Source organism: Protomyctophum bolini (genome assembly GCF_963924005.1).
Source record: "Protomyctophum bolini genome assembly, chromosome: 4".
Lineage (NCBI taxonomy): Eukaryota > Metazoa > Chordata > Actinopteri > Myctophiformes > Myctophidae > Protomyctophum > Protomyctophum bolini.
The window spans coordinates 43,255,854-43,269,346 of record NC_137865.1 but is presented as its reverse complement, the minus strand read 5'-3'; the positions used below and the strand labels follow the sequence as shown (position 1 = coordinate 43,269,346).

The window sequence follows — 13,493 nt, the reverse complement described above, 5'->3', positions numbered from 1 at the left end:
CAGTCCGCCATTTAACCCCACCTGTGGCCAATTCCACAAATCATCTCTGTCGGGTGGAAACCTCGTCATAACGTCATCCCAACGTCTTCAGGATTCAAAATTCAAGAACGGAAAAGTAACAGATTGATGAGCTCAAACCTTTCTCGAGTTTCTCGAGCTTGTGGATCTGATACTTTTGATGCTTTTGTGTAGACTTATAGCATCCTATAGTGTGTACTTATTATACTCTTATAGTGTCATTGTACAGATATTCTACTGTTGACGGATGTTTGGTTCTTAGCTTACTTATCATCCTAGATGACTATTTATATGCATTTGATGCATTAACATGTGTTGTTCTTGCTTACTGTAAATCGCTCTGGATTAAGAGCACCTGCTAAATGCCTAAATTGTATATTGATTGTAAGGTTGAGTGACGCTGTAGTAGCTGTAGGGTATTACTATTCATTTACAAACAAAAAGCACCGAAAGTTAAAATACGGAGATTAGAGGTCTCTGCCCGACAGCAACAAAATGCCGTATAAATCCTTAGAGTTTTCTGAAAACTGTGTGTGTGTGTGTGTGTGTGTGTGTGTGTGAGGTTAATGTACAGTCTCTGTGGTAGGTTCAGCGCTGATATTTCTATCTCTTCATGTTTGTCTTTCTAAACAGGGAACTGAAGTATGTCATTCAGAGGTTTGCTGAGGACCCGAGGCAGGAGGTGAGTGTCAGTGAGCGTGTGTGTGTTTATCGCTGTGTAAACACACAGTTTGTATCGGTCCCTGTGCTTGATGCTGTGTGTGTGTGTGTGTGTGTGTGTGTGTTGCCAGGTCCATTCCTGCTTGCTCAGTGTGCGTTCGGGTAAAGACGGCTGGTTCCAGCTCTACAGTCCCGGGGGAGTGGCCTGTGATGATGATGGAGAGCTGTTTGCCAGCATGGTGGGTGTACACAGACTGTGTGTGTGTGTGTGTGTGTGTGTGTGTGTGTGTGTGTGTGTGTGTGTGTGTGTGTGTGTGTGTGTGTGTGTGTGTGTGTGTGTGTGTGTGTGTGTGTGTGTGTGTGTGTGTGTGTGTGTGTGTGTGTGTGTGTGTGTGTGTGTGTGTGTGTGTGTGTGTGTGTGTGTGTGTGTGTGTGTGTGTGCAGTGTTGGATAGCACACACACACACAACAAACATAACTCACAATGATGAGTTGGCCCCATTCGCGCTCGCACACACACCCGAGAGTGATATACAAACATACATACAGTACACACACACACAAGCCCTACTCCACTTTCACACTGTGCCATATACACCAGCCCGTAACACACACACACACACACACACACACACATGCAACAAACATAACTCACAATGATCTATCACGGTGGTGGAGTAAAGCTGTTGCTATTATGGAACGGTTGGTGTGTGGTCACCACCAGTACTGTGTGAGGCTTTAGACTGTTATTGTTTACATTTATTTAAACAGTACAGCACGGTTTCACAAGTAAAGAAAAAGTGGGTGAAATTAGTTTTTGTGCATGATGGGAATTGGGAACTATAATGCACAAAATCACTTTGAAAACTTAAAAACTGTGATGTGACAATATTATGCCTGATTTCTGATCCATAAACCTGTCGTGTACCATCAGGTCCACATCCTGATGGGCTCCTGCTACAAGACCAAGAAGTTCCTCCTGTCTCTGGCGGAGAACAAACTGGGCCCCTGCATGTTACTGGCCCTGCGCGGCAACCAGACCATGGTGGAGGTACGGCATCATTATGGCCTGAGATATCTGAGTTTGATGATGTTAATAGTTAGTAAATTAAACGTAACAGTTAAGCCTTACTTTGCATTTGAACTACATGCTGTAGTCGTGTATTAATCAGTTTTAAATCAGTATTTGCTTTTATGAAGACAGTCCCGTTCTTTATACTTTCCCCCACTGTAATGTTCTCCTGCTCACGTTGTGTGTGTGTGGGAGAGTAGAGTAGAGAAGTAATTTATGAAAGTGTTATTACCGATGACAGGGTACAGCCTGTGCCCAAATCACTGTCATCTCTGTCAGCAGTAAAGAGCGAGGCTGCTCTCCACAGTGTTCTGTGGAGAGGGACTCCGTGTTCCTGAGTTTGACCCAAGTATGGTAACCATATGTTGTTCAAAACCCACTGAAGCTTTTGAACGCGACGCGGGCGGTCATTTCATCAGCGTTCGTGTGGCCTGAAACTGAAGCATTTCCAACACAACAGAAGTCACATGACCTTTTTCTGGAACTAAATACTAATTCAGCCCACGCTCACTTTACCCTATATAGATAGACTGCACATCCAGAGTTTTGAGTGCCTCAAACCAAAATAACAAGGAAGCAAAAATATTGAGTGAATTGCATTGCATTGCTCAGTCAGCACTACTACGGCTGAGGGAAGTAGGGGTGCTGGGGGGGGGGGGGGGGGGGGGCTGGAGGCACAGCCCCCCCCCCCCCCCCTCGGACAGGAGGGGGAAAAAAAAATAATAATTTTAATCAAAACAGATTTCGCTTACTATAGGCCTAATAAATATGCTGTATCGGCACCTTATCCTCCTGCAGGTTAATTGCCCGTGTCAGTTTGCTCATGCGTGTGGAGAGGGAAAGTAAAAGCCACTTTTCCGCTGACAATGCGCATGCACGGTGTGTGCACCCCCTGCTGACCGTTCAGCACCTCCTACTGTAAATATCTCTCCGCAGCCATGAGCACTACTGTGCACATTTATCATCGTAGTACATATTACCAGTAAGACGCCTGGGGGGGGTGAGAAGTGACCTTGCGCTGAAGGGCGAGGTCGCGTGCCATGTCACGAGACCAGGGCACCATATATGGGGCTTTCCCCATTTATGGGGATTTTTGAACGATACACTGACTGACTGACTGACGGGAAATGCATGATTCACTAGTTAACTGTGACCTCTGCGGGCAACCACAGTGGTCATCATGAGACGGACCGAACACCACCGCAGTGGTCTCTAACGAGACTATACCAGCACCCCAGATACCAGTATCTGGATCTCCATAATATGGGGATAATAACGACGCATCACTCTGACACCAGACTGAACAGAATACAAGAACCAAACCAGAACAAGACACAGGATACAGCACATACAGTAGGATAGGACACAGGACTCAAGACACAATGGTATTCAGTCTTCTCTGTGTGTGTGTGTGTGTGTGTGTGTGTGTGTGTGTGCGCGTGCGTGTGCGCGTGCAGATCCTCTGTCTGATGCTGGAGTACAACATCATCGAGAACAAGGACACGCAGCTCCAGATCATCTCCACCCTGGAGAGCACCCAGACGGGCCTGCGCATGTACGAGCAGCTCTGTGAGCGCCAGAGAGAGCTCAAAGAGCTGGTGAGTTACTGTACGACCTACTGTACATGTACGTACGAGCAGCTCTGTGAGCGCCAGAGAGAGCTCAAAGAGCTGGTGAGTTACTGTACGACATGCTGTACATGTACGTACGAGCAGCTCTGTGAGCGCCAGAGAGAGCTCAAAGAGCTGGTGAGTTACTGTACGACCTACTGTACACATGTACGAGCAGCTCTGTGAGCGCCAGAGAGAGCTCAAAGAGCTGGTGAGTTACTGTACGACCTACTGTACATGTACGAGCAGCTCTGTGAGCGCCAGAGAGAGCTCAAAGAGCTGGTGAGTTACTGTACGACCTGCTGCGCATGTACGAGCAGCTCTGTGAGCGCCAGAGAGAGCTCAAAGAGCTGGTGAGTTACTGTACGACCTACTGTACATGTACGAGCAGCTCTGTGAGCGCCAGAGAGAGCTCAAAGAGCTGGTGAGTTACTGTACGACATGCTGTACATGTACAAGCAGCTCTGTGCTTTGTTATTTTCAACAAATAAAAAAACAGACTAAAATGTTCTGGAAAATTGCAGATCTACAAGCTCACACACTACAATACATCGCACGTTGTTGCGTGTAGAAGTTCATTCAGCCTGCTACACACACAAGCACACACACACACACACACACACACACACACACAAGCACACACACACACACACACACACACACACACACACACACACACTAGCAGTCAAATACTTAAGTTGACACAAATTAAACAATGACACACGTATAAATCTCCGTCCGTCTCTGCGTGTTTACATGCATGGGACACAGTGTGTACAGTACGTGTGTACAGTACGTGTGTACAGTACGTGTGTACAGTACGTGTGCCGTCTGTATGCACACGTAATGGTTTACACACGCCGGATCTGAAAACATAAACATTGTCCTATTTACGCGTTCGACCCCTTCATTCAAGATATGTTGGCGTTGAATATAATTGCATCAAATGTTTAGTTTTGGCAGGCTTACTAAACTGAACCGAACCACTGGATATACTCACTGTTCTTTGTCTGGTTAAAGTTGTATATAGGATTACATGAGAGGATCCCAAACTTCTAGAGACCCAACATAGAAATTAGACATTCGCCCGGGACCCAAATGAGTGAAAATAGCAGATCTACAAGTTCACAGCACGTCGCTTTGCTTATTCGTTTGGAAATGACAATAGGCCTAAGCTTTTTTTTGTCAGCTGTTTTTATCTTCAACTGATTGTTTCAAGAGCAACCAGTTTATTTCTGTTTGCAAACGGATCTTATTTGAATGATGTTTGGGAGACAAGAAACACTTTCCTGGGGTTTTTATGTGGGTAATTTGTGTTTAGATATTTGTGTGTCTGTAATGTCACGGACAGCTGGTCTCACTTCCTTCCTGTCTCAGTAACTGCCTGCATGGGCACACTTGAACTTCCATGCGCGGCCAAAGGAAGCTGTCTTTTGCGTAATTTCCGGGTTTTTTAGACAGCTGGTAGATGGAAATGAAGCTCCACCCACGCGGCAGAATGCCGCTGGGGCAAGCTGCTTTTACGGGAATCTGTCCGACGCGGCAATCTGCTGCGTGGGTGGAGCTTCATCTCCATCCACCAGCTGTCTACAAACCCGGAAATGATGCAGAAGACAGCTTCTTTTGTCCGCGCATGGAATCTTAGGTGTAGTTACAGGGTAAGACAGCCTTGCAAGCAAAGCATTATGGTCATTGTAGTAATCCAGCAGTGAGACCAGTGTCCGTGACATCACAGACACTTTGAAATACTAAAGTATCTAGAAACACGTTTACCTGCATAAAAAAACCCAATGATGTGTCCCAAACATCTTTAAAATAAGGGCCCGGGGTGAAGTGGCCATTTATTTAACTCATTCTGGACGGGAACCCCTTTTGGTGTTTTAAGTGTTATGTTATACTGTATCTTTTGAAAAATAGCAGATCTACAAGCTCTCGCTGTCAGGCCTAAATGGGTTAAGTAACATTTGAGTACTAGAAGGGCCTAGACCTGAAATGTTACCGTAGTCTGTTCAAGAACAGAGCTGTACACAGACGCCGGCTACAGGTCTAGTCCTGAAATGTTATACCATAGTCTGTTCAAGAACAAAGTTGCTCACAGATGTCACCTACAGGCTAACATGGTACTGCATGACCCTTGAGTGTAGGACAGAGCCATCTTAAAACATTAAAACTAGACTAAAACTAAAACATTTCAGATGACTAAACTATGACTAAAACTAAATGAAACTGTATTCAAAAGACTATGACTACTAATCTCGCGTGGCCAGACTGTTTGTTGCCTCTTGTCATTTTCAACGATAAAGCGGAAGGGAAGCCTCCTCCAGGCATGCAAATTTTATCCTAATATAAATAGAACTAATCTAAGCATATCGACTTGCTGCTTATTTTCGTGAACGGAAATGCCAGCATCCTTACTGGGATTTTGGGAGGTGTAGATAGTTACAGAGTAGCCTCGGAAACCCAGACGTTTTATTTAGTTACAGAGTGACTCAATAGCATTCAGAGATTGTGGAATAGTTGTCTGGCTACGCGAGACCAGACTACGGGAACCCCTTTTGGTGTTAGCATTATGCTATGCTTTAGCTATTGAAAAATAGCAGATCTACAAGCTCATAGCGTGCCACCGAGTGGCGTGCTAAGAGCTTGTAGGTCTGCTATTTTTGAAAAATCGAAGAACGACTGACATAGAAAACTGTCAGGATGTAGTGTAGAAGGTCAAAATGGGTAAAAACCAAAACTTCCTGTCAAAATCAACACTGACGTACTGTGTGTTTGTTTGTTTGTCTCTCTCTCTCTCTCTCTCTCTCTCTCTCTCAGCAAAGAAAAGGAGGCCCCACCCGCCTGACTCTGCCCTCAAAGTCCACAGTGAGTTTTTGTATGCCTGTTGCTTAGCACATTAGTCATATGAGGTCACATGATAATAAACCACTGATGTACAAAAAAACAAACCTCCATTATTCTGGCTGAAATTAAACTGGAATTGTTTTGTGATCTGTATTTTATTTTTACGATAGAATAAGCTTAGCATCTGCCACCCATTAGCCAATTATTAGTAATGCAAATCTTTACCAAAACTATTGCGATGAGATCATACGCGACAATCAGACGTGACAATGCTGATTAGCTAGACGAGTGTTCGTGTATGCTGAGGGCTCATGCTGGGAAATGGCGTGAAAGGCATTGTTTTACGTACGTAGGCCTGGAGGAGGAGATTTCCCAGCACCGCCAGCTCAAACAACATTGGGAAATGTTTGTCTTATTTTCACACACAATGGCACTCCTCCCCGCACCCCCTATCGGCCTATGTCTCACTCTCCTTGTCCCACGGCACCCCCTATGTCTCACTCTCCTTGTCCCACGGTACCCCCTATGTCTCACTCTCCTTGTCCCACGGTACCCCCTATGTCTCACTCTCCTTGTCCCACGGTTTCTCCTCTTTCCCTGTTTCAGAGAGAAACTGCTTTAAAAAAAAAAGAAAAAAAGAAAGATGGTTAACATTGGAGTGGATGGTGACATTCTACCAGTATCAATTCTGCCACCGGATGGCGGTGATGGCTGTAAAAGAGTTAACTCCCCATCATCTCGTTGCTCTCTCTCTCTCTCTCTCTCTCTCTCTCTCTCTCTCTCTCTCTCTCTCTCTCTCTCTCTCTCTCTAAGGATGCGGACCTGGCTCGTTTGTTGAGTTCCGGCTCCTTTGGGAACTTGGAGAACCTCAGCCTGGCCTTCACCAACGTCACCAGTGCCTGTGCTGAGCAGCTCATTAAGCTGCCCTCACTCAAACAGCTCAACCTATGGTCCACACAGGTATACATTATAACAAATAATACACACTCAAACAGCTCAACCTATGGTCCACACAGGTATACATTATAACAAATAATACACACTCAAACAGCTCAACCTATGGTCCACACAGGTATACATTATAACAAATAATACACACTCAGACAGCTCAACCTATGGTCCACACAGGTATACATACATTATAATAACACACACTCAGACAGCTCAACCTATGGTCCACACAGGTATACATTATAACAAATAATACACACTCAGACAGCTCAACCTATGGTCCACACAGGTATACATACATTATAATAACACACACTCAAACAGCTCAACCTATGGTCCACACAGGTATACATTATGACAATACACACTCAGACAGCTCAACCTATGGTTCACACAGGTATACATTATGACAATACACACTCAGACAGCTCAACCTATGGTTCACACAGGTATACATTATGACAATACACACTCAGACAGCTCAACCTATGGTCCACACAGGTATACATTATAACAAATAATACACACTCAGACAGCTCAACCTATGGTCCACACAGGTATACATTATAACAAATAATACACACTCAGACAGCTCAACCTATGGTCCACACAGGTATACATACATTATAATAACACACACTCAAACAGCTCAACCTATGGTCCACACAGGTATACATTATAACAAATAATACACACTCAGACAGCTCAACCTATGGTCCACACAGGTATACATTATGACAATACACACTCAGACAGCTCAACCTATGGTCCACACAGGTATACATTATGACAATACACACTCAGACAGCTCAACCTATGGTCCACACAGGTATACATACATTATAATAACACACACTCAGACAGCTCAACCTATGGTTCACACAGGTATACATTATGACAATACACACTCAGACAGCTCAACCTATGGTCCACACAGGTATACATTATAACAAATAATACACACTCAGACAGCTCAACCTATGGTCCACACAGGTATACATTATAACAAATAATACACACTCAGACAGCTCAACCTATGGTCCACACAGGTATACATACATTATAATAACACACACTCAAACAGCTCAACCTATGGTCCACACAGGTATACATTATAACAAATAATACACACTCAGACAGCTCAACCTATGGTCCACACAGGTAACATTAAACTCACTTTGTCACTCATTTTGCCACTCTATTGTCCATTGACTTCATGCATTGCGCACGCCCTCTATACATAACTGGAACGGCGCCGAGTCGTCTCCAGCGGCCATCGCCAAGACAGCGCGCCCCCGTCGTACACACAGGCTGGTAACGGGAATGCTTGCCTTAAAACACGCTCGCCCTCATTCTTTCCTGCCGACCGCGCGGTTCTTGTATTTGTTTTTACCGAGAATAAGGTTAGAAATAAGTTTAGGGTTTTATAGGCATAGTTTTACTGGGCTTACGTTTAGGAGTAAGGTTAGGTTTAACCGTTTAGGCATAGCTTACTTGATTGATTGATTGAAATCTTTATTAACAGTTTGCAGAATTACAGTACATTTCAAGCACAAACTCAATACAAAGACTGTTAACTGTGAGTGGACGACCCAATTAAGCCTTACACTTGTTTACAACAGGGTCCACATTGTTCAATTCATCAAAACATTTAGAGACAAACAAATAGACACTTCTATGTAGTTAAAGAACAGAACAGGAATTCATCATATAGGAAGCGAAAAGGGAAAAAAAATATATATACAGTGAGGGGAACAGGGGGATAAAAGAGAACGAAAGACAGAGTGTAGGGCGCCTGCACACAACACCATGCGTTGATGCCATGTGTGCATATGTGCAGGCACCCAACACCACGTCCATACAAAAACATACTGAGGTTATGGTTAGGAGTAAGGTTAGGTTTAACCGTTTAGGCATAGTTTACTGAGGTTATGGTTAGGAGTAAGTTTAGGTTTAACCGTTTAAGCATAGTTTACTGAGGTTACATTTAGGAGTAAGGTTAGGTTTAACCGTTTAGGCATAGTTTACTGAGGTTATGGTTAGGAGTAAGGTTAGGTTTAACCGTTTAGGCATAGTTTACTGGGCTTACGTTTAGGAATACCAGGCAGAGCAGTTACGGCGGCTGTACACCCGAGGCGACTGTGGTTTTTTTTAGGCGAGAGTTCTAGTATTCCACAGACTCACACGCATGCACGCACGCACGCACACACACACACACACACACACACACACACACGCACACAGAGAGATTAGTAGTAATGACTCGTTACTAATGAGTGTCTAATGTTTCTGTCCTCTCTCTCTTCTGTCAGTTCGGGGATGCCGGGCTACGGTTGTTGTCTGAACACCTGGCCTGCCTTCAGGTGCTGAACCTGTGTGAGACTCCTGTAACTGATGCTGGTCTGCTGGCCCTCAGCTGTAAGCATGCACACACACACACACACACACACACACACACACACACACACACACTGACACAGTCACACAGTCACACACACACACACACACACACACACACACACTGACACAGACACTGACACAGACACAGACACACACACACACACACACACACACACACACACACACACACACACTGACACAGACACACACACACACACACACACTGAAACTGACACACACACACACACACACGCACCCTTTCAAACATCTGCCCCTGTTCCCCCACACTCACTTGCTCTGTACTTTACTTGAGTATTTCCACTCCACTACATCTTAGAAGCAAATTTTGTACCTTTTACTCCAAATTGTAGTTACTAGTCACTTTGTAGATTTTGGATTATTATTACAAAACATATACATTTACCACTTCAGCCCTATGTACATTTTGACCATTTGAAAACAAACTCATGCATTTAATGCATGTTAAAATGCACTGTGACTGCATACTAACCCAGGCCTGTTTGTCTGTTCACCTCAGCCATGAAGAGTCTGTGCAGTCTGAACATGAACAGCACCAAACTGACAGCCGACACATACGAGGACCTCAAGGTAATCTTAAGGAACTCAATGTTCATCATGTGCAGCAGTGGTTTTCAAACCCTTTTCACATCGAGGCCCATTATTTAATTTGGCATTTGAGCCACGGACCACCTGTTTGATGACATTTAGCCTCTCAGATCCAAAACGTACAATATTTTGGTACCCTCGAGTCTGGGCCTTTTGAGCAGCCATCTGATGGGTAAATGGTATTTCCGGTGCAGTGGGGTACAATCTGTAGTAGAATTTAGTATGCAGTGGAATTTAGTATTTGGGACTGTAGGTCGAGTTAACTTTAGTCAAGTTCCTGCAAGTTGATTTTCATACCGTACTGAAATGAATGGAATCCAATGGCTTCCTTGAAAATAAACAAAACGCATAAAATACAATAACTGGGACTAGCTTTCTGTCTGACACGGTTATCAAAAGGTGCCCCTGCAGCAGCACCTTGTCTCCGAGTCCACAATAAAACAGAGGCGGAATTTCAGAAAGAAATAGGGAGTGGCAAATAAAAGTAACTACCATAGACCCGTTTCTAAAATGGCAACAATAGTTGATCTACAAGCTCTGTCCATGAACTATTTCCAATATTTGTTTGGGGAACTAAAAGAATAGAATAGATTTTTTTGTGGAAAATGTTCGCCTACAATGACATACCCCCATGGCATCCAGAATAGGGATGCCACGCTGAAAGTGTTTAACCCATTCTGACCTGAGATCAGATTCATACGAGGTTTCCACATGGACACACACTGGTCTGATAAACCCATTCTGACCTGAGATCAGATTAAAAAAAAATGTCAGTCGTTCTTCGATTTTTCAAAAATAGCAGACCTACAAGCTCGTAGCGCGCCACTCGGTGGCGCGCTATGAGCTTGTAGATCTGCTATTTTTCAATAGCTAAAGCATAACATGATATCAACACCAAAATGGGTTCCCGTTCAGAATGGGTTAATAAATGAATGGTTGTTTACAATATAAACGTATCTAAATTATAACACATCAATTGCGGATTAATCTGCTAAAACTATTCAAAGCCGTTATTATGCCTATAATAACAGATTTCTGGGTTAAATGTGAACATGGCAATTGCCATCCCTGCAATAAAACATTTGGCATTGATTGGCAGCTACAAGTGTGCGGCTATACAAGTTTTATTTTATTTTATTATTAGCTTTCTGTCTGTAGCGAGCGAGAAGTAGTTTTAACGTGTGAGGTCGTGCACTTGTGCAAAAAATAAAAAAGGAGGCAAACCACACTTGTGGTCCTTAAACTATGACTATTAGGAAATAACCAATCTGAGAATCCCATCGTCAAATATTGGGGAAAACAGCGCCTCAGGCAACAGTCTGTCTTGAGAGACTAGGAAATAACAAACTCTGCTATAGACAGTAGTCTATACTGTATGTAGTGACATACTGTATTGTATGTATTACTGTATTGACATACTGTATTGCTCTAAGTAAACCCATCAGTAATTGAGTAATAATTCCATGTTCTCTCCCATAGGCCAAACTGCCCAATCTGAAAGATGTTGATGTTCGCTACACCGAGGCCTGGTGATCAATCACACTCACGCGCTTTTTATAACCATGTACACACACACACACACACACACACACACACACACACACACACTTCACGTCATCCACATCAGTCGAGGAACACATGATGACATCATTGAGGATCACCTTTATATCATTCATCTCAGACATTATTCCGCCAGAAGAAGAGAAGCCTTCTTCCTCACAACGTCATCACAGGAGCGCCTCCCTCACTGGGGACGGAACGCTTCTAGTCGCCATAGCAACGCTAGAGTGAAAATCACTTGTTTTGTCTTGTTTTCTAAACGGAGAAGACATGGAGCCAGGATAGCCTCACTTTCACTGTTCCTGTCGTTGACATTACAAGGTTTTTTTTTTGCATCATCAGAGGACACGCGAGGACCCTGCTATCTTGTGATTACAAGGGGCCCTGTGCCTTTACCACCCTGTATCCCTCAAGTGCGCCTCTTTTTTTTTTTCTTCGTATGTGGTTGCTCAGTTTTTCCCCACAGTCTGAGGGCTGATTCATGCTTAGTTGCGTGCCGGTGGCACGCGGGTGGAAAATAGCCCAGATCTACAACCTCATGACGCGTGCGTGGCGCTCCTTATAGGGCCGGGATCCAGAACCGCAGGAATCCGAGGAACGGGATCCGACGTCCAAACGGAACAGGAATCGGTTCTGTCACATTTTGTAGAACCGTTTCACGGAACCCAGGTTTTTAGCCACACTGTCGGAGCTGGTTCTGTGGACTTCACATCCAGCCACACTGTCAGAGCTGGTTCTGTGGACTTCACATCCAGCCACACTGTCAGAGCTGGTTCTGTGGACTTCACATCCGCTGTACAATTACAATACAGGCGCTTCTCAAAACGTTTACATTTCAAGGGCCACCATAACTCTGGGAGTGTACAAGAGGAACCAAATGGACCCTTAACGTGTCCCATTTGGTTCCCTTTGTACACTCTCAGAGTGACAGGCCCGTAAGGGTCCATTTGGGAACCCCCCCCCCCCCCCTCCCCCTATAGGAATCGTTAAAGGAAACCGTTAAAGGAATCGGATTGAAACGTTAAGGAAACCGGAATCGTTAAAACCCCAAAGGTCTCCAACCCTAGTGGTGCTGCGATGCATTGTGAGCTTGTAACAGTAGATCGGCTTTTGGTTACGCAACTAAGTATAACTCAGGCTTATTTCTGCCATTGTCTCTCTATTCTGTGTTTGTGTCACATGTACACTGAAGACCCCCCCCCCCCCCCCCCTCTCTCTCTCTCTCTCTGTCTGTATCTGAAACCTGTGTAGAACTCCTCATACCATCGTGTGTGATAATGGCAGGATAAAGCAGGTCACATTCCAGTAGTTTTTTGATATTGTGTCTCTGATCCGATCCAAATGTAGCCTCTCTAAAAGACGTGTTTCAACTGTCATTCTTTTTTTTGGTCGTTGTTCTTTTTTTTTTTGGGTTGTATTTTCAGGTTCGGATTCTGGCCTTTTTCAAGTCGCTCATTGGGAATGAGGTGCTACAATACCTCAGTCAACAGAGAGGTGGGGGACTGTGTGCCTGCCTATTCCTCGTATGTGATGTTCATGCGCGAAATACACAAAAAAAAAACAAAAAAACTTTTTTTATCAACTTGAATGAACATATTTTTCCAGGCATCTGTGCTTTCATATATTGTGTGTTTATATATAAAAGCATAAATATATTCCCCCCCCAGTATGACATTTCAAAAGAAGCAGACATTTCTGGAGCTCTGCTCTGTTGACAAAAGCAGTTAAACAGTAAAACAGTAAAAGGTTTT

At 44.1% G+C, this 13,493-nt stretch overlaps 1 protein-coding gene across 1 annotated transcript in view; it reads left to right on the top strand.

Moving 5' to 3' along the window:
• The window catches only part of cmip (c-Maf inducing protein), a 58,910-nt gene extending 45,975 nt beyond the window's left edge, over positions 1-12,935 (top strand). The window contains exons 13-21 of the mRNA XM_080761351.1: positions 652-700; positions 810-917; positions 1,613-1,729; positions 3,208-3,348; positions 6,178-6,225; positions 7,018-7,164; positions 9,468-9,573; positions 10,094-10,164; positions 11,662-12,935. Coding sequence (XP_080617477.1) covers positions 652-700; positions 810-917; positions 1,613-1,729; positions 3,208-3,348; positions 6,178-6,225; positions 7,018-7,164; positions 9,468-9,573; positions 10,094-10,164; positions 11,662-11,715 — 841 coding nt within the window. The 3' untranslated portion in view covers positions 11,716-12,935. The remainder of the gene's footprint in view (positions 1-651; positions 701-809; positions 918-1,612; positions 1,730-3,207; positions 3,349-6,177; positions 6,226-7,017; positions 7,165-9,467; positions 9,574-10,093; positions 10,165-11,661) is intronic.
• Positions 12,936-13,493: the final 558 nt, after the last annotated feature.